Raw genomic sequence first — 22,434 nt, 5'->3', positions numbered from 1 at the left:
GAGAGAGGGAAAGAGAGAGAGAGTGAAAGAGAGAGATGGAGAGAGAGAGAGGCGGGTGGGGGTAATGGGAAGACACCATCAAAAACAAAATAAAAAATACAAACAAACACAAAACTAGACATTTGATTATGCCTAACCAACACGAGCGCTGACATATCGTATATAAGATTATGCATTAATAAGACATGGAAGAGTATCATGATTATCCGACATCCTCATTTTGACTAGATAGAGATAGGCCTACCCTCCTACGAACAAACATTTGACCGGCACTAGAGCTTCACAACTGGTTAAATCCCTATAAACAATGTTGATTGTTATGCTAATGATAGAGTTGATGATAATGATGATGATGATGATGACGAAGATGTTGGTGTATAATCACCATGGTTATATTATAAACCATGGTGACGATATATCATCATCATCATCATCATCATCATCATCACCTCCATCGTCATAATATCACAGTTTCATTTTTTGGGAACTGTTAGCATATCATCAGAATGATCATCGTGCCTTGTCGGAATGGACTGGAAATATCTATTGTGCTCTCTAGCTACAGTAGATTGCTACTAGTAGATCAGGATTTTCTCAAAACTCAAGGTCCTTTTCTTTTACAAGGTACACAATTTAGTTAAATTTCATTCAAAACCGATAAGTCAAAATCGTTTTAAGAGGCAAAGGCGGGTAGTTGTAATATGCATAAAGAAGTGGAAGAAGAAGAGAAAGCAAATTGATAAAATCAATGGCATCGTAAAATAACAGAAACAAAGTCTGGATATCCTCCTGTACGATCCAGCGCGACATCAACATTACTTTTATACATACTTACTCAAAAGGAAACACCTGAGCTTTCGTTTAAATGAATTAATGAAGGGACTTCGTTATTCAGGCTGTTCCAGAATTTGGGTCCAGTAAAAATTATTGTTTTGTTACAAAATACGGTGCGAGTTCGAGGGAGATGATAATGGTTTGTCTGTCTAGGAGGGTAAAAATGTATAGTATTATTGCGTTGAAAAAAGGACGAAAGCATCTGGTAAATTATCTTTCGATAGCTCATACATAAATATTCCAATATTATATAAGTGGAAGCCAGATATTTTAAGAATATTACAATTATAGAAAAGCATATTTGTATGGACAAGAAAACCAACATTAAGCATCTTTTCTTCTGTAATGCATATGTCATATTACACATCTTTTCCTAATGCTAAATACAAATTGTCATTATTGCAGTCGATCTATACAGGAAAGACAGCATAAAAAGACGAACTGAGGTACAGGAGACAGTGCATATGATCCCGAACATGGGGATTCCCTGTTCGGCCCATACCAACCATGATGAAATGATGCAAAAAGTCTCTCCAAGAGATGACGCTCTGCTATGTTATCGAATAGACTGTTTGACTAATGTACATGTATATATACTTTGTGTTTACTAGTTGGTTCATTGTTCATGTTTGTACTTTCATACACTATATACATATTATCGTGTGTATCTTTGTGTCATTATCTATGTATAATGTATGAGAATTGTGTTCATAAGTGATGTATTGCTATTCATACTTTTATGTTTGTTTGTACTTTCATTCCCCGAGAGGGGGGCAAAGAGTCAATAAAATTCTAAATTCTAATTCTAACATTCTAATGTCTAAATGCATAGTAACAGTGGGTTGCAGATGGCGCACTTCAGTCTCGAACACTCGGACAAAGTAGCTCACTAGCAGACGATCTCACAATGCTTGTAACGTAATCGCGGGACTTTGATTTTTGTTATAATTTGAAATTGATAATCAGTCTCTATGCTCTTTAATGGGACAAATATGGATTGTGATATCAGCCCCTTTACCAAACAGCTGGAGTTATATTTTACTTACTGATATTGCCCAAGTAAAGTAAATTCATAGCCACCTCTACTCATACAAGATACCCACGACTTACACTCGTACACGTACGGAATGCGAAGAACACCGTCTACGCAACAGCGTACGCTACAGGGAAATGAAATGAAGAACTGAAAGGCACCGTAAAATTTCATTAACCATGTTTTGTAAGACTACTAAATAATATATAACATTGTACTTCTCTAAACAGACAGTGGACTACGTTTGGAGCTTTGCCTTTGGCTCCATATTAAAAAATGTATTATAGCCGAAGATTGTAATTGAAGTTAATGTATATTTTTCATGTAAATTTAACCAAACAATCGGACGTAGAGTGTGGTGGACGATTTGGCGAACTAACTAGTTGCCCAAGACCCATAGTAATGACACCATGCACTGTAATTTGGTTATAGACTGTAGCAGGCAAGGTTCAATCTGCAATTTAATAAAAGGATAAACAATAATAAGTCAACTTGCATAAACTGACATGAAAATAACATATGTATCAAATTAAATATACCCTGACAATCCTAATAACTATCTGTTATCATAACAAAGGAAAACAAACAATACCTTCTTCACTATAAATCTAGTGACTAAATACATGCAACAATTAATGACTCACCGACGGTGACTTTGTCATTCTTCAAGGTCATATCATTATACTACTACGTACATGTACATTTAGACGCACTACCGTGCACGACAATTACGTAACTTACATACACGTGTACAATCTTTCACTAGCTTGAACGACTCATTCATGTCATATTTCATCATCTCAAATTAGTGTCATAAACATCATATTTCATTAAGCTATCTAGCTGTAAAGACAATATAACTCATAAACTTCAAGATAACATATTCATTTCTACTTACATCATTGGGCTTGTATCACAAAATTAAACGAAAACTTAGGCAACTCTGGGAGGCAACTATCCCATGACGTGGAAAATCAGTAACACACAAAATCCAGTACGCCCTCAAGCGACCTAATCCATTCACTTTCTACAAAGCGACGCCTGTGACATCATAAGCATCGGCTTCAAGCAAAACGTCATCCTGTACTCCACATTCCGGCCCTCTTAAATGAGAAGCCTTTCTGAACATTTAACAATACTTTGTTCATTTGAAACATTTCAAATTAAGTTTATCCACAATTGCTACTTGCAATGAATCATTGTTCCTTTAAATTCTTCAACTTCTTATACTGTTCAAGTGACCTTTTTTTTCTTCACACCTTTAAATAACTAATCACCTTTAACCTATTTAATGATCTTGACCATTAATATCAACATAAAATATCTGAAGAGTTTCTTTTCAGCAAACAACTAAGTAATTTCAAAAGCTTTGACATTTGCATAAAATGCACCAAGTGTATATCAAATGCACTTACATAAAACAAATATCCTTCTCAACATCACCATGACAACCCTATCAGAACTCCCAACATTCCTTGTCAGAAATTAGAATCATTTTGGTAAACATCGACGACTCCAAAGATAACTGTAAGCAACCACGCTGCTTCCTCACTATAATTCCCGACACCAGGAATGACACTAAAAATGTTTTAATCCAAAACTAAATCCTCCTACTGACTCAGACGATGGGAGATCTGAAAGAGAAGTGTCAAGTTAAACATACAACCAACAACTAGACTGTACCGTAAACACACATTTTATGTTTGTAAGTAACTTTCTACTCGAGCTTCACATGAAGAGCTGAACTCTTGACCTTTCCTATTTTAATACCCTTTGTATTTGGAACACTGTACTAAAAGGCAAACTACATGTATACTACATGTGCCTTGACATGAGGAAGGATAAATTTCCCATTATGCTCAACTCCTGATAATCAGTCATACTTTCAAATAAAATTTGCAAATATTGCATTAATCAACATGACAACTAGTAGAACCTTTCTACACACAACTCACATTTTCTGTGTCAGAATATGGAACATTCTTTTACCACTTTACCACTATACTAACAAGAAAATGATATGCAAACCAATTCTGAAATAAATTTCATCTTAAATCAGAATGTTAAATGAAGCAATACATTTACATAAGTAAATATACAGTAATCTGATAATCACTGAAGCTACATGTAAATTACCATCAAACAACATACACAACTGCACATTTACTGCAACTTAAATGCTGCTAAATGCCATGTTAACATTTTACACTGGAAAATAACAAATTGTGTCAAAATTTGAAAATTACTCCATAACTTCAAGTGTAATACACTAATGTTCATTAGTTCATGAGTCTTTGAATAGCAAACAGTCATTTTTCTATAAATGTATCAGTTTATGTCTTCTTCTTGTAAGCCGTTCAGTTTCTCAATTCTCAGTTACATGAATCAGTCACTGTTGAGTTGCTATGGTGACTAAATCTGCACTGTAGATCACTAGACGATTCATATCTCAACAAAAAATTATATCCTCGCGTTGAATACGAATTGTCACATTTTGACACTTTCACGTAAAATAAATGTTGGCGATATCATGACATCACATTTCATGATAATAACATTTCTGCTCTTATTGGATCCTTCTGATTTCCAATCAAAAATCACGATCTTCATATGATCATATCTCTGCGACGACATCCTCTGAGACACAAATTCTCCTTGATCATGAAATTTATATATCTCAAAAATTTCTCTTTCTTATATGATTAAACATCACGTGATCCATGAATTCCAAATGAGGGCAATTAACAATCTCCTTCCAAAATCAGGCACAATTTCGAGATAGGACGAACAATTACGCTATTCTTTGTCTTGATGTTCGCACTACGGGTGAAGCCTTTCTTGTCTGGGAAAGTTTGAAGTACTCTTCCCAGCAGCCACGAATTCCGCGGAGTGTTTGCATCGGCAACCAGCACCAAGTCACCAATCTGAAGATTGCGATGCGATGGTACCCATCTTTCTCTTCTTTGCAACTGCGGTAAGTACTCTCTAGACCAGCGCCTCCAGAATACGTCGGCGAGATACTGTATTTGACGCCACCTCCTTCTCGAGTAGACATCTGATCTGTCCGTCACTGTTGGTGGCAGTTGCGGCTTCCTGTTCAGCAGAAGTAGGTGATTGGGAGTCAAGGCCTCAAGATCATTGACATCATCTGATACACTTGTTAGAGGCCTGTTGTTGACGATGCTCTCAATTTCGCAGAAGAGAGTTGTCAGACTTTCACCTGAGAGCACCTGTTGCTTAGTTACTGCCAGTATGAGCTTTCTCACAGTCCCAATCTGCCTTTCCCAGACTCCTCCAAAATGGGAAGCAGTGGGTGGGTTGAAAGTCCATTTGATGCCTTTCTGGAGCAGGTCTGCGCTGATTTGAGCTTTGTTCCATCCATCTATTTCTCTTTTCAGCTCTCTCTCAGCGCCCACAAGATTAGTGCCATTATCTGAGAGCATCTCCTTGATATTGCCCCTGCGAGCGATGAAACGACGAATGGCACTGATACAAGAGTCCGTATCCAAAGAATGAGCGACTTCCAAATGAATGGCGCGTGTGGTAAGACATGTAAACATGACTCCATATCTCTTCTCCATGCTGCGACCCCTTTTAACCTCAAAGGGGCCGAAATAGTCAATGCCAACCTTGGAAAATGGAGGCTCGTCAGGTAACAGTCTATTCTCAGGCAGGTCAGCCATCTTCTGACTCATCATCTTCCCTCTTTGCCGCCTGCACATGACACATCTGCTAATCATGCTCCTGATAGCTGCTCCTGCTCCAAGCATCCAATACTTCTCACGGAGCACAGAAAGGACATAATTTCTTCCACTATGCCCTGCCTTTACATGAACATCTCTCAAGATCAGATCTGACACGTGACTTCCCTTGGGTAAGACGACTGGGTGTTTGGCTTCTAATGGTAGAGCTGATCTCTCTAATCTTCCTCCAACTCTAACAAGACCCTCGACTATCTTAGGGTCCAGCTTGTAGAGTTGACTTGTCTTTGTCACTTTACCATCTGAATCGGTCAATGATTCAATCTCCTTCTGGAAGAAACATTTTTGCACGTAATGCAAAATTCTCTTCTCTGCTTTCTGCATGTCGTCGTAACTGATCCTTTTGAAGTCCCTCAGCTCTTGCTCTGTCTGGGTTTTTCCTTTGAGTTTCAACCACTGCATGAACTTCAATAGCCAGCTCACTCCCCTCCTCAGCTTATACCAGGAGGAATATGTGTTGATAAGCCTTTCCAATGACTTCTCCTCTGACTGAGTTGTGAATGCACTGGCATTTTCTGTAGGTGGTTTGATTTCTGGATCACTTGGTGGCACTTGCAGATCAGCTGGAGCGATAGGCCATTCCATCTCATCAGCACATAGGAAGGATGGTCCCTTGAGCCATCTGCCATTGAGCTTGTCTGGCGTTAGACCTCTTGATACATCATCAGCTGGATTCTTTTCTGTGTTGACATATCTCCACTGCCTGGGCTCCGAGGCATCACGGATGGTAGATATCCTGTTAGCCACAAATGTCCGAAAGCGCTTGTTGTCACTGCGGATGTAATGGAGGACTATTGTGCTATCTGTCCAAAAGACAGACTCATTCAAGGGAAAGTCCAGCTCCTTTCTGATCTTTCTATCCATTGTGACTGCAAGTGCTGCCGCCATGAGCTCTAAGCGAGGTATTGTCATCTTCTTCAGAGGTGCTAATTTTGCTTTAGCCAGAATTATGTTGCAATGGACTTGTCCTTCTTCACTGGTCATGCGCAGGTAAGACACTACACCGTACGCCGACTCAGATGCATCACAGAAATGATGCAGTTGGTACTCGTTCACATCATCAAAGGGTCTGAAACACCTGCTCACTCTGAAGTTGCTCATTAAGGGAAGCCATTCTTTCCATTTTAGCCACCTGGAATGGTGTTCATCTGGAACTGGGTCATCAAATCCAAGCTTCAGAGCAGTTAGATCCTGGAGGATTCTCTTGGCAACCAAGACGAATGGACTGGCATATCCATAGGGGTCATATATTGATGCTATCTCACTCAGAATTCCACTCCTCGTTACTGGTTTGCCCTTGGGGGTGATCTTATAGGTGATGCAGTCCAGTTCTACATCCCATGTTACTCCAAGTGCCCTTTCTGCTGGTAAGGCATCCCGATTCAAATCGAGTCCCACAATGTTTTTAGCTCGATCTTCCAAAGGCACAGACTTGATCACAGCTGGGCTGTTGCTTATCCACTTGGTCACTTCGAATCCACCCCTCTTGAGCAGCGTCATGAGTTCAGCTACAAGCTTGATTGCATCATCTTCTGTTTCGCATGAAACGAGACAGTCATCTACATAGAAGTTACGACCGACAGCATCCACTGCTTCTGGAGAATATTCGGTCTTGAATTCTTCAGCTGTATGTCTAAGAGCAAAACTACAAACACTTGGGCTCCATGTCCCACCGAATAGGTGAACACACATCCTGTAAGCCTTAGGATGTTGGATAAGATCTCCTTCTGGCCACCACAGGAAGCGAAGAAAGTCTCTCTGCTCTGGTGGGACTCTAACTTGGTGAAACATTGCCCTTATGTCTCCCATAATGGCTATAGGTTCTTGGCGAAATCTGAGCAAAACACCAAGAAGGTTGTTCGTCAAGTCTGGACCTTGAAGTACCGCATCGTTCAAAGAAGTTTCATTGTACTTGGAAGCACAATCGAAGACAATTCTTGTCTTTTCTGGTTTATTTGGATTGAATACCGGGTGATGCGGTAACTACCAGACTCCTTCATCCTTCCCAAGATCCTGGTCCTTAACCTCTTCAGCATACCCTTCATCCAACAAAGACCTCATTCCTTCACTGTACTTAGCATGTAGACAATCATCCTTTACCAGTCTTCTCTTCAGTGACTTTAGTCTGGTTAGTGCAACTTGGATGTTATTCGGCAGATCTTCAGGCCTCTTCCGAAATGGAATGGGAAGTTGATAATGATCACCATCTCTGCAAACTCCTTCCTGCCAGGTCTTCAAAGCTTTCTGATCATTGATGGACATGCTCCTTTCATCATCATGAAGGTATTCTGTCCCTTCTAGCTTCCAAAATTTGTGAACTTGTTCTTCCAGGAGCATGTTACCATCATCAGAGATGAAGCTAGACGAGGCTTGAAAACTCTGTAAACTACTTCCATTTCCAAGTGGACCATTTAACGTCCATCCAAGTATTGTCTTGACAGCATAAACTTCACCAGGTTTACCTGCTTTGATTTCAAGTGGCATCAGGGCTTCAGGCACATCTTGTCCAATCAGTATGGTTACTTGATTCTTCCCCGTGACTGGAAGATCAATACCACAAAGATGTTGATATTTCGAAATATCTTCCTCCCTGGCCATGTTTGCAGTACTGATGTTCAGGCTGGGACGAGTTAGAAATTCAGCCTCTATCATCTTGTCTGCTGTGGAACCTTTAACCCTCAACTTGACGGCTTCGCATTCCATTGCTCTTTTAGGGCTTTCCAGTGTTGAGACCTGAATGACTTTCTTTTTCCCCTTTGTCTGGAGCACATCTATTAATTCTTGCAGACAGAAAGAGTTCGTAGATCCAGGGTCCAGCAAAGCTAAGGTCTCAATGCTTTCTCCACCATCTGCAGCACTGACAGTAACCGGAATTATTGGAAGGGCTACTCTGCAACCTCCGGCCCTCGTGGCATTGGAACTAGCATGAGATGCTACATCATAGTCAGTTTGAGTTGAGGAGTCATTTGATTCCCTTCTTGTTCTCCAAGGTGTAGGATTTCCTGAAGATGGTCTCATCCTTCTCCCGGTATGGAGGAACTTGGTATGCCTTTGATTGCACCCCTTGACTGAGCAGGTCCTATTAAGGATGCACTTTGAGGATACATGACCAGGTAACAAGCAATTGAAACAAAGCCTGTTCTTGAAGGCAAAATCAAAGCGTTCATCAGGCTCCATGGCTTTAAATTCCTGGCAACCGAAAAGGTCATGGCTGTCCTGACACATGATGCAGTTCTTGGTCGATGAATTCACAGAGGTAGTAAACATGCTTGCCTGACCTCTATTTGACACAGTTCTTTCCTTTACACTCCTTGCACTTCCTAGACTCTTTGGTCCACCCATAAGTAAGGCTCCAAATACAGGATCATTGAGTTCATCAGCTGCACCGGTGATGAATTCAACTGCATGCTGGATGTTAGGCTGTCTGCCACTATCCCTGATGGTCTTTACGAAACGCAACCACCGGCTCTTCAGATGGAATGGCAAACGTTCAATGACCTTCACCAGCTCACTTCTGCTGCTCATCTCGTGAAGCATCCCAAGGGCCATCAAAGTTTCAGCACAGGTCTTTAGCTGATCAGCAAAATCCCTCAGATGTTTAGGATTGCTCTGAATAACTGGACCTTCCGTGACCTTCCTAATCCAGGCGTCACTGATCTTATGGTCACTTCCAAAGCGATCTATCAGAAGTGTTCTAGCATGAAAGTACCCGTCATCTTGATGCATCATGAGACAACATTGGATTATGTCTTTGGCAGCTCCAGTACAAAGATGATACAACTTGAGCAGCTTGGCGTTATTGTCCAATGACGAATTTCCAATGACACTATCAAATGATCGTATGAACTCAAAGAAATTCAACGGGTTACCATCAAAAGACATAATGTTGGTACTTGAAATTGTGATGGCTTCCAACAGCTGTTGATGTTGTCTCTGTCCTTGCTGTAGATGATGTAAGATGTCAGAGTCCATGTTACCAGTTATCTTTTCATCTTGACTGGTCAGTATCTGGTTTTCACTAGCTGGCTTCATTCTAGCAGGAGTTGATGAACCTTGTTGGGAAGGTTCAGATTTGGAAGGCTCAGTCTTCTGTTCTATGGACCGAGTACCTCTATATACAGTTTCCTCTGCTTCAGCGATCTTTAATCTAGTCTTCAGAAGAAGCTCAGCTTTCCGTTGTTTAAGCTTCATTTCTTCTATCTCAAGTTCTTGTTGGTCTTTAAGAGCTGCTACTTCAGCGGCTAAGGCAGCTCTCTTAGCCTTAGCCCGTATCCTCCAACTCGCCGAGGTGGTGCTACTCCCCCTTTGGCTAGCTGAGTCCTCAGGTCTAATACTGTCCGACTTGTGGTCCTTGAAGGTAACCTCTGGATCTGTGCTGTTATCCATGGCGATACTCATGATGGAGGATATGACAGTCACACAAGTTGATATTGAACTGTTGTGGTGGACGATTTGGCGAACTAACTAGTTGCCCAAGACCCATAGTAATGACACCATGCACTGTAATTTGGTTATAGACTGTAGCAGGCAAGGTTCAATCTGCAATTTAATAAAAGGATAAACAATAATAAGTCAACTTGCATAAACTGACATGAAAATAACATATGTATCAAATTAAATATACCCTGACAATCCTAATAACTATCTGTTATCATAACAAAGGAAAACAAACAATACCTTCTTCACTATAAATCTAGTGACTAAATACATGCAACAATTAATGACTCACCGACGGTGACTTTGTCATTCTTCAAGGTCATATCATTATACTACTACGTACATGTACATTTAGACGCACTACCGTGCACGACAATTACGTAACTTACATACACGTGTACAATCTTTCACTAGCTTGAACGACTCATTCATGTCATATTTCATCATCTCAAATTAGTGTCATAAACATCATATTTCATTAAGCTATCTAGCTGTAAAGACAATATAACTCATAAACTTCAAGATAACATATTCATTTCTACTTACATCATTGGGCTTGTATCACAAAATTAAACGAAAACTTAGGCAACTCTGGGAGGCAACTATCCCATGACGTGGAAAATCAGTAACACACAAAATCCAGTACGCCCTCAAGCGACCTAATCCATACACTTTCTACAAAGCGACGCCTGTGACATCATAAGCATCGGCTTCAAGCAAAACGTCATCCTGTACTCCACATAGAGGTATTTATGAATAACTTTTTTTAGTCACTCTTTTGTATTCAAGGCTTTCCTTTCTCCTTCCCCTATAATTACAGTCCTGATTTCTTTCTCCTCCTCAATTGAGTTGCATCCCACACAACAACAACATGGACATCGATGCAAAGAGGCCCTATCTAACTTCTCGTCAAGGGGGCGGTATACTTTTGTTTTGAGAATCAAAATTAAAAAAAATCAAAATCAAAATCAAAATCAAGATTTTTGCTTGAAATTAAAAGAGGAGGCGAGCGGATCGAACCTCCATAACTTCAAAGGGTCATAAGAGGCTCCATTCATATTGCGTGATGTGTGAAACTAGTTGTGTTATTGTATCGTTATGACTCACTCGATAAGATAGGAAACCAAAGGAAGGAGGCGATAGTAATTTTCTCTTGAGCTATAATAAACTATAATTCAACCCGCTCTATCCCAACTCAAGCTTTCTCTCTCTCTCTCTCTCTCTCTCTTCTAGGATGTCATATAATGCCTATATGTACACATCTAAATTAGTTGTTGGGAATATATGTGTTCCTCATATGCATCAGATTGTTGTTTAGTATGATGTAAGCACAAAGAAATCGAAGAGCGCAGAGATGTAATATACATCACACAATTCTTCGCATTAGCAAATCGTCTACACTTGATTTCACGTTCATCACTCTGTGAACAGTTTCAGACGCACATACAAGAGCTGTTCCCGTGTAGTAGTTATGATAACATATCGGATTTATATTTATCTGTGCCCTCATATTGTCTAAATATGTGGTAGCATACAACCTTTGAATGTGAAAGTGGGAAATCCCTATATACCCGGATATATTTTTACAAGCACTCCAATTCCGTTTCACTTTCTCTTTCCTTTCATTTGTATACATTTAAACTGTACACTGTATAACACTGTAATACTACATCGTTGTCTCGTAGTGGATAAGTCCTCGTCGCAACGGGATAACACAGCAAACTGCTCGCAAGTAATATCTTTGATTTGTAATATCACATACTTGTAATCATTTTGACACAAACATTTGAGGCATAGGATGTTTAGATAAGTAATGGTTGTCTTCTCTGTTGGTTCGATTTCAAACGAGACATTTAATAATGGGTTTGATAAGGACGCGCTACAATACGAATGTACTGATGTAAATTGTATCAGGCATGACATTATTCGCCTAACCAAATATGAGTATATAAGTCATAATGTACTGCCGAGCAATAGGAAAAGAAGACACAATAATAAAGAATAGAAGAGATAAAATGTTTGATATTCTGTCTAAGGTTCTGTTTCTGCTATCCTTTTTTTATTTTCCCTCCACCACTCGTGTATGTACTCTCTTTCTTTCCTAATCCACTTCTCTATAATGTCTACTCCTTTGGTCATTACTGTGATTTTATTTGTATTATTGTTTACGACACAGGTTACTTGCCACCATTTGCTCCACATCATGGCGTCCAAGTTCCCAGCAGAGGGAGATGAAAAGGCCAAGCTACACACTAGAAAGGGTCATGACATGACATGGTCATGTGACATACACGGTGAGCCAATCAAGTTTTACTGTAAAGAACACGAGATCCCTCTGTGCCATCCATGCGCTACCAAAGATCACCAGAAACCCTGTCACCTTGACAATATTGGAGATGTCATCTTGGAGCTGGTCAGGAAGCTGGATGATAACAGCTTGAAATAGAGGAAACAAAACCACACTTACAGAATCTTGACTCTAAAATACAAACTTGTTCAGCTGATGCAAGAAACCATCTTCGGTCCATCGATGGTGCTGCTAAAGCTACGTTCGAGAGTAAAATGAAGAGTGCGAAGGACAAGGAGCGGGATAAAATTCGTTCGATAAACGAAGAGGCGGATAAAGACATACGAACGATCAATGAGAAGAGAGAAAAACGGATCAAATCATGTAACGAAGAAGCTAAACAGCAACAACTACCAATCAGAGAAAGCCAAACCAAAGTGGAATCAGAGACAAAGGCAATCAGCGAGTTGGTTGCTAAAAAGATAAAAGATCTCACAAGTAAGAATCAGCATGCAATCAGCACTATCGATAATATTGACGTCAAGATCAACCGAATCAAACAAGATGACGAATCATTAGTGAATGAAGCTCATCAAGTACTTGCATCCCTCAATGAAAATTTAAATTTGAATATTCAGCAAGATGTCAACGACTGTCTTGACCGAATACAGCGTGAAGTTCAGAAAGTGAAGTTTGTCGAGGGTGAAGTAGATGGAAAACACTACGGGAAAATTGATGGCTATATCGGTAAATGGGAGCTTGTCAAGTCAATCCACATTCCATCGACTGCAAATGAACCACGGGTGTGTGGTTTGATCAGTGATGATGAGATATGTGTGTGGGACGTAAAGAACGAGAACATGTACGTTACAAATATCAGCACAGAACACACACAGAAAGTCATTGAAGGAGAACGTAAGGTAGGTATTACCTCATGCGCCCCCATAGACAGCAACGTAATAGTATGTGGTAAGTGGAGACGAGACTGCACGGGTGACAGCTTGGGTGGATGCATCATTCTCTATGACAGGCAATGGAAGGTGATTAGAGACATCAGCATACCGGGGAATACTGACTTGGTTAATGAGGTGTACGTTGATGTTGACAGGAATGGGATGATCCTCGCTGCTCAGGAAGATCAGTCAAATATCTACGTCATCGACCCTGCTGATGGTAAGATAGTCAACACTATTACGATGCAGGGCAAGGAGGTGTGGAGTGAGATACAAGCCTTGTCATCAGGTGATATCGTTGTGAAGACAGGTAGTAATCATTACACTGTCATCTCACGATCAGGAGAAGAGACGGTTGCCATACATGCAGATGAGTGGTGCGCGTCATGGTGTAGCGTTGACAAACTTACAGACACACTCTACATCACATACTGGGATAGAGAGCGTAATATCTGCGCAGTTGATCAGGTGTCATGTGATGGTATCATCCACGCAAAGAGGATCGTGGAATACGAGGAATCAGACAGATGCTCTTACACTAGCCCATGCCTCGTAACTCCTCCTGGTAACCTTGTAGCTTGTAACGGAGACAAGATTTTTGTGTACAAAAAGAGATTTATTGTATAAGTCATAAGAAGAAATAGGTGAAATTCCTCATAATTATTGCAGGCCTAATTTGCCTCAATGGTGTATTGAATTATCAGAAAGTCCACACCCGGAGTACAATAATGTTTACATTAAAAAAATTACACAATATTTCATTTCTGAATAAGATAAAGGAGATTCGAATTACAGTAATTCATAAATAGGGTACCTAATTGTTGAAGTAAACCTTTATAAACGATTTTTTTTTTAATGTTTTTTTCCCTAGCTATCATATTGACCAAGATTCAAGTGGATGTGATAAAAATTATGCATGGTTTGGAAAATGACTACTTTAAAACTACCAAAACATGAATCAAAACTACAGTTATTTATTTTCGGTGGTACACATTGTTTTTAGATTGATACAAAGTCTCAAAAGGCTTAGCCACTTTGGAACAGAGGGGAAATGTTATGTTTAAAACAATACAGACAAGCTTGACATCGATCAGAAATGGCTCGCTGTAAGATTTCGCAAATGTTTCCATTTCCAAAATCATTGCGAGATATCAAGAGGGATTTCATGTTCAAAGCAGGTTTCATCAATATAATGTCAATGATGTGTAGCTGACACAGGGAGGGTCATATCCCGATCTTTTGAAATTGTGTCGATAAGTTTTGGAACTGAGAAATTAAATTCTCAAAATTGATTTATTATTGTTTATTGTTTATTATTATTTATTTAAATTAATTACTAATTTAACATAAAGCAACAACAACAACAAACAAAATACCATTGGGTTTTTAAAGGCAGTTAGCAAACATGTCTTATTATATAGCTGATAAAGAGAAATCTAGTTAATATTGGAACATGCCTTTTTTACGTTTATCTTCAGTGTAATACTTTGTCAAACGAATGAACTGTTTTATATCATCCAAATATGATTGTCTTTAGTAGAAAAAAACAGTTATAACAATTAAAAAATAATAATTACTTGTCAAAGCTGTAAAATGTAGTTCCTAAGCATGGACGAAACAATCCTTACTATGAACAGTAGTTTTGGTAGTAATGTTTATTTTGTTCATTTTATTATTTGTTTACCTGGAACATATGCAAAGTAAACAATGTCAACCCGGCTTTTCATTTCATCAGCTCAAACAATTGAAATAAACGTAATCAACTACAGTATTTGTCATTCTTTAAGTATGAATTTTTAAATCAAAGAACGAAAACATAACATTGTTTGTTACACATAGAAAACATTAAAATCATTAAGCGTAGGTGGAATAGTTTTAAGTGATATAAGCAAGAGTAAGGGGAAAAGTAGACAGAGCGTAACAGAGAAGAAAAAAAAGGAGAGAGAGAGAGAGAGAGATAGAGAGAAAGAGAAAGGGAGAAAGAGGGGATGGAGAGAGTGAGGAGACAGAAGTAAAAAAAAAGAAAAGAAAAAAGAAATCAAACAAAGAACTAGACCATTTGTTGTATCTAAAATACACGAACGTTATCGCAGAAATATATCAATGATTTTGCTTTCCGATGCTGTTAATCATAATTTTAACACCCTCTCAATAATTATGTAATGCCTTTGTCATATGTTAGCGAACTCCTCATTTAGTAACATTACATCTTTTCATCATCCTGACGACGAGATGGTCATTATTGCGGTCGATATATACAGATAAGACAGCATAAAAGGGCCGAGCTGGTGTAAGGACACAGTGCCTAAGAATAGGTTTCGAAAATGGGGATTCCCCCCTCGACCCTTACAAACCATAACGCAATGGTAACAAAAGAATCGCCAACAGATGACGCTAGGCGATGTTGTCGAATAGATAGGTTGACTAATGTATGCATAGTAGCAGTGAGTTGGAGATGGCGCGCTTCACTCTCGAACGTTCGGGCAAAGTAGTAAATAGCAGACGATATCCCGATGCTAAACGTAATAGTGCAGGGCTTCGTTTTGGTTTAATTGAAATTGATAACAACTTCATCCGCCCTTTAAATAGGTAAATATGGGATCTGATATAAGCCCCTTTACCACACAACAGTGTTTCTATCTTACTTCTCGATAGTACACAAGTACCCTGATAGCAGAGACTGGTAAATATCACGTCATATTTACGTCTTGTACTACGTCTTTAAGACGACATAACACGACGTCAAAAAGACATGATTTTGCACCCGCGCACGTCGTCATGAGGACGTCATATTTTGACGTGATTTTTACGTCTTATTAGTCAAAGAAAGACGTCTTTAAGACGTCAACTTGTACCTTAGGAAGAAGTCGTATGGACGTCATATTTACGTCTTACTAGTCAAAGAAAGACGTCTTTAAGACGTCAACTTGTACCATAGGAAGACGTCATATGAACGTCATATTTACGTCTTTTAGTTAAAGAAAGACGTCTTTAAGACAACATAACACGACGTCAAAAAGACATGATTTTGCACCCGCACACGTCGTCATGAGGACGTCATATTTTGACGTGATTTTTACGTCTTATAAGTTAAAGAAAGACGTCTTTAAGACGTCAACTTGTACCATAGGAAGACGTCATATGAACGTCATATTTACGTCTTTTAGTTAAAGAAAGACATCTTTAAGACGACATAACACGACGTCAAAAAGACATGATTTTGCACCCGCGCACGTCGTCATGAGGACGTCATATTTTGACGTGATTTTTACGTCTTATAAGTTAAAGAAAGACGTCTTTAAGACGTCAACTTGTACTACAGAAAGACATCGTATGGACGTCATATTTTGTCGTGATTTTAACGTCTTATTAGTCAAAGAAAGACATCGTTAAGACGTCAACTTGTACCATGGAAGACGTCGTATGGACGTCATATTTTTTTCTGGTCTTATTGGTCCAAGAAAGACGTCTTTAAGACGTCAACTTTTACCCAAGAAAGACGTCCTACAGACGTCGTGTATACGTTGTATGGACATCAAATTTTGACGTGATATTTACATCTTACTGGTCATTTCGATGTACCTTTTATCCTTACATGATCTTTACGTGTTTTGTGTCCTCTAAATGACATCTATATGACCACCTGATGAAGGAAGAAAGTGTAAAAGTCACTTCATGAATACATTCTGAACATTCACACAGTAAAAATAGAGCAACAGATATTGCATCACATAATATATACACATGCCAGACAGAAAGTAATTTTCATATTTTTAATGTTCATTTATATGGTATGAAAATGGATAATAAAAATATAGAATACTTATGTTTATACCTTCTTCTATCTAACTTGTCTTCTATAAATACAAAATCTTTCCATCACCATCCTGAAACTTCTTCCAAAACATGCTGTATAAATACCTAGTGTATTTCTGTCAGTCTCATAATTGATTTTAAGAAAGTTAACAGGCCATCACAAAGATATTTGTTTCGTTATAAATTGTGCTATTTCATTTCAAATTTAATTCAGTTACAAGAAACTATGATATATATTGGCTTAACTTATAAGTCTTGCGGTTGTGAGAAGCAGGTTAGCAGCATAGAGACTAGGTAAAGCTACACTGATACCCGCAGTTGTTTAGTAGACAAGAAAACATCAGACTGGGGAAGTTCCTCATATTCAGCAAAACAGCATAGTGGAAAGCTGGGCATTCATCAGTGCAGCTCTATTTCTTCTCCATGCTGCAACACTGCTCCTCACAACCCCAATACTTTAATGCAGATAAAGACTATAACATAAAACAAAAGGTTGTTGGAAACAATTCCTGAGCATGAAAGATCAATACTTGTTACATACAAGGGGAATATCTAAGTTTATGGCAATAATTCAGTATAAAGTATAAAACTATACAATCTAAATCACACACAAGAGAAAATGGCACAAATGATAAACACATGGCTTAGCTAAGTTATTTCTTACACTCAAAAGGAACAAGTTGGCAGCAAGGGGAACAGGGACAGCTTCACTGATACCTGCAGAGTTTTCTGATGATGGTTGCTTGCCCGTTGAAACCACGATGTTCACATTTGGCGATACAGCATATTGGAAAACTGTGCAGATATCAGCTCAACTGTACCTATTTTCTGTGCTAGAAACCTGCTTCTTACTGGCACATGACTTAAATACAAGAAAAGGCATTAGTGGCAACATTCATATTTTATAAATATCATCCAAAAAAAAATTGTTGCAAATACAGAAGCTGAAGTTCAAGTATAAAAATACAATTTCTATCAGATAACATTCCCGCCAGTACGAGTGGCTTTGTTGGGCAATTCCAAGGTGACTGTGCAATAATTATTCAGAAGATATTTCCAAGTTTAAGATAAAATAGCAAACATGCTGAACAAGTTTAGCACAAAGAGATACATTCTATTGCTAATGTCACAACATTCATTTGGCACGTTTGAAACTCCTGGGGGGAGTTTCACAAAATATTAATTTAACTTAAATTTTAACAGTGAATTCAATAAAGGTAAGCCATATAGTGCTCTCAAAATCACAGATACAATCCAAGAATTTTATACTTTTAACTACCAAAAAATTCTCAAACCACAAAGATATTTATGGTTTTCTTTGAAGGCGCCACTGTGTGTCACTCTTTAACACTTCATTCTCCCAACCGTTTTTCCATGAAAATAAGATATAAAACAGGCCTTTAAAAATCTAAGGTATTAGAGCCAATTCTTTTCTTTGTGATGATTTACATTCACCTAAAATTTAATTAAATTATAATAATATAGTTGGAAGAATTAAGGAATCGATCAGATCAGTTGTTCCCAATTTTTATCATCAATAATGGTCTTTTTTCACTCAAACTTTCAGATTATCTTTAAGTGTACATATAGCATTGAAGTCAATACCTTAGCACAATTGTCTCTCATCTGAACAATTTTACCACGTCCCGTTAAGGCTTGCTCAGATATGATGCTGCAAAACAGTCAAAATCGCAGAGTTTTTTAAATGCTGACATAGAGTTCAATACGCTTTACATAGTGTATATTATTAAAAAGAGCTTACTGAATTTGCGCAGTCCAAAACATACAAAGACACGCACCGGTAGGTCCTTTGTTGCCATTCACTTTACACATAAAACCAAACTGCATCATTTTTGAAATTTGTTGGAGGTTCACGTGCCGTACCTGAACAAGTCTTAATTGCTTAATAATGGATTCGATTTGTATTGCATTTACCTCACTCAATTTTTCTCTATTACCAACTTACAATGTATATATAATTTGCAACATGTTTTAAGAACTGATATGAAGTGGATGGGGTGGGGGGAGGGGGGTGAGCATGAGACATTATGAAACAGGTCAACTTCATGAATAGTAATTACAAATATCCTCAAAATACTGGAATCTTTTAGACTTTTACCCAAATCGTTATTATGTCAATTCGTAAATCCTGTAATTCATTAAAATTGCAAGTAACATGACTGGAAATTTCAGTTCTACAGCTTATCCATTCAGGTTTGTGGCTACACCTCACCCCTCCCCCTCCCCCAATCTCTCTCTATAAAGTATAATGAAGTGAAAAAATAACCTTTCTCTAGCAGTAAAGCTATCGGGTGAGTGTAGATCAAATTTTGCGAAATATTCCACTTCAGCTTGGACTTGTGGGTTAGCTTTTGGGTGGAATCTCCTGCATTATGCACTGTTTTCAGATCCAAGGAACATAGACGCAAGGAATTCTAATGCATGAATAAAGCAAAAAGAAAGGAATACAATTTAAGAAAAACTTTCATATATTTTAAAACTGGAACGTAAATAATTAATTCTGTCAGAAAAGTACTGCTTGGTAAGATTTATCAGAAATAATTTCTTATTGCTCACAAACATAAAGTCAACACACCTTTGGGTTTTAAACATTTGTGGGCAATGCAAAACGTGATTCAGGATTTTGTTTGGTTAATTATCAATACAATTCTAGTTTCAGGGATGCCAGTTAGAATTGATCAGAGGACCTGAAAAATCACCTAGAATGAGCTAGTTTGTACACAAAAAACCTAAACTATGGTATGAAAATAACTCCTCAGGGCCTGAATTCAGGCTATTGCCTGAAAACTGGCATTCCTGTAGTTTGCTGATGAGGGTAGAATGAAAGCTCCTTGACCTATGCTGAAGGGTAAACAAAACACTGTTTGAAACTCACATAATATTGTCGGTTATTGCAACATACCTGCAGGTTTTAGTGATCTAAAATTAATTGAATTATAAATATATTTGAAACTTAGGACAAATAACTGAAATAAGCCTTTCAAATGAAATGAACCATTATGTAGTGTCTAATTCGTCAGTGTCTCAGTGATCATGCACAATATGACAAATAAATGTACAGAAATAATACAAGTACATGTACACATTTACCGATAATGGCTTCACCTGTTTCAAGAGGCTGCTGATCCTTAGGGAAGTAGGGAACATCCACAAGGTTGAGAGAAAGTAGCATTTTCTGCATGGTTTCACATCAATATACTGAGGCCACAATGTGCTTTGAATCCACTTCTTTGACGAAAGATGTTAAAAAAAGATGCCTACAAATAAATGAGAAAATGAATAAAGTTAAAACAAAATGAAAGGTTGATAATGTATGCATGTGCAACACAAATACTACAAGCTTCTTTGAACAGCCTGTGGGGAAAGAATTTTGTTTACCATTTACAGGTCTAACCGACTATTTCCAGATAAGATTTCTGTATACGGTAGCCTATAAGCTAAATTTGCTGTCTAAAGACTGTAGAAACAAATTGTTTAAGGTTACATGTTTGTGACACAAGTCACTGCTTTATTCCTCTACGTATCGACACGCAATGTTCAATTTTCAAACATCTGGGCCTGGGCCGGTACTATAGTACACTTTCTCACAGGTTTCACTGTAAACCGCTGCACATTACAAGTGCATACCGATGGTGGTTGCGGGCGGGTGCACGCCTGTGTGAAGTTATCTACCGTACAATGAGGAGGTAGATCACTTCACGCAGACTTACGTGCCCCCGCAACCCTCCATCTGTATGCACTTGTATTGTGCAGCGGTTTGCCGTGCAACCTGTCAGAAAGTGTATTCTACAATCAACGTTTTTCCCGAAAAATACTCCCCCCAAAATAAGAAAAATTGACCAGAAACAGGTTAGAAACATAACGACTTTTAAATCATGACTGGCATTATTTGAACATTTCATGAATATTTGCTTGATTTGGGGTAGGCCGATCTAGACCTATGTTTTAGATTTTTAGGACTCTCACCGGCCACGCCATGGGTCACTGGTCAAAAAGTCTGGATATGATTCTGAACTAGTAGTAGATCTACAGTATTGCTTGGAATAAAGGAGTGACTGCATGTATTATCCATCTTACTTAGTGTGACTTAGCAGTAGACCTACCTAGTGCCAAAACTTTCATCAGTTTGCTTCTCTTATTTTTCTGCTTTCTTTCAGTTTTAGAGCAGTTGTATAATACTATATTCGAGTTAGATTTCCCTTTAAAGCCATGCAGCCCATGTGTAGGCAAATGAGTAAACTTTTTTGCTTTAAATGATGCCCCATGCCATGCATCCCATCAATCAAAACCCTACATAAAAATACATATATGGGATCATACATTTCGAATCTAGTCAGCAAAAGTTGAAAGTCCGAGCTCACTATCACTGACATAAGATCATGCATTACAGTAACAAAGAGTCTACATATCAACTTTTCAGAATAAAAAACAGTAACTATAGATTTATGTACTTTTCGTAAATAAATTAGGTAATTCTAGGACTTACCCATACTGTAAATTTGCAGGAGAAAACGAGAGTATTCAGGAGGAGGATACTTCTTGCAACGGCTTTTTCACTCTGAATTCAAATACATTACATACACATCGTGCAATGCAATGCATTGTAGTCCTACGCATTGCCTTGAGTGCTGAATGTACCTGTACACACACGTACGTACACATTCCCGTTTGAAATAGCAAACTAGATGCGAGCATGTATAGTCTTGATCGATATTGCAGACTTTGGTGTGAAATTGGTCCACTATTAATGACTAATGACATTTGAGGGGGGGGGGGGGGTTGTTCCCTATTTTTAATTCTGATAATTGCCCTATTTACTTTGACTTATGCTCATATTAGATGTTGTAGTCTTAACCCAATTATTATCTTGAAAAAAAAAAGTTATTAGAGACGTCACAATGACGTCGTTATAACGTCGTCCTTACGACAATAAAATATCTTGGAAAAATAGTCTTTAAAAGAGGTCATAATGACGTCGTAATGACATTGTCAATACGACAAAAAATATATTGGAAAAAATAGTCTTTTAAAGACGTCGTAATGACGTCGTCGATACGACAACAATTATCTTGGAATAAATAGTCTTTAAAAGAAGTCATAATGACGTCGTAATGACGTCGTCAATACGACAACAAATAGCTTGGAAAAAATAGTATTTTAAATACGTCATGATGACGTCGTCGATACGACAAAAATTAGCTTGGAAAAATTAGTATTTTAGAGACGTCATAATGACGTCGTTATCACGTCGTCAATACGACAACATTACATTGGAAAAAATAGTCTTTTAAA

General features: G+C 38.3%; 2 protein-coding genes and 2 long non-coding RNA genes across 6 annotated transcripts; all 4 read right to left on the bottom strand.

Annotated features, from left to right (window-relative positions):
- Positions 1 to 2,288: 2,288 nt before the first annotated feature.
- On the bottom strand, positions 2,289 to 3,708 carry LOC105440885. The gene is made up of 2 exons (XR_971832.2): positions 2,766 to 3,708; positions 2,289 to 2,321 (listed from the first exon to the last, which is right to left on the bottom strand). It is a non-coding gene; the product is annotated as an uncharacterized LOC105440885 (long non-coding RNA).
- A 900-nt stretch (positions 3,709 to 4,608) lies between these two features.
- Positions 4,609 to 7,437, bottom strand: LOC100888328. The gene has a single exon (XM_003724185.2). It carries the CDS (start codon positions 7,435 to 7,437, stop codon positions 4,609 to 4,611), a length of 2,829 nt encoding a protein of 942 aa, XP_003724233.2.
- Positions 7,438 to 7,611: 174 nt separating this feature from the next.
- Positions 7,612 to 10,788, bottom strand: LOC105441762. Its single transcript, XM_030993266.1, has 2 exons — positions 10,612 to 10,788; positions 7,612 to 10,167 (listed from the first exon to the last, which is right to left on the bottom strand). Exon 2 carries the CDS (start codon positions 10,024 to 10,026, stop codon positions 7,612 to 7,614), a length of 2,415 nt encoding a protein of 804 aa, XP_030849126.1. The 5' UTR covers positions 10,027 to 10,167; positions 10,612 to 10,788.
- A 6,131-nt stretch (positions 10,789 to 16,919) lies between these two features.
- LOC115927172 lies at positions 16,920 to 21,848 on the bottom strand. Of its 3 annotated transcripts, XR_004065475.1 has the most exons (4): positions 21,629 to 21,848; positions 20,248 to 20,399; positions 19,409 to 19,556; positions 16,920 to 16,948 (listed from the first exon to the last, which is right to left on the bottom strand). It is a non-coding gene; the product is annotated as an uncharacterized LOC115927172 (long non-coding RNA). The 3 variants fall into 3 exon arrangements; XR_004065474.1 differs by lacking the exon at positions 16,920 to 16,948 and having other exon boundaries at positions 18,939 to 19,556; positions 20,233 to 20,399; XR_004065473.1 differs by lacking the exon at positions 16,920 to 16,948 and having other exon boundaries at positions 18,939 to 19,556; positions 21,629 to 21,844.
- Positions 21,849 to 22,434: the final 586 nt, after the last annotated feature.

Source organism: Strongylocentrotus purpuratus, unplaced genomic scaffold, assembly GCF_000002235.5.
Source record: "Strongylocentrotus purpuratus isolate Spur 01 unplaced genomic scaffold, Spur_5.0 spur5_scaffold_20, whole genome shotgun sequence".
Lineage (NCBI taxonomy): Eukaryota > Metazoa > Echinodermata > Echinoidea > Camarodonta > Strongylocentrotidae > Strongylocentrotus > Strongylocentrotus purpuratus.
This window is presented reverse-complemented; position numbering and strand designations above follow the sequence as displayed.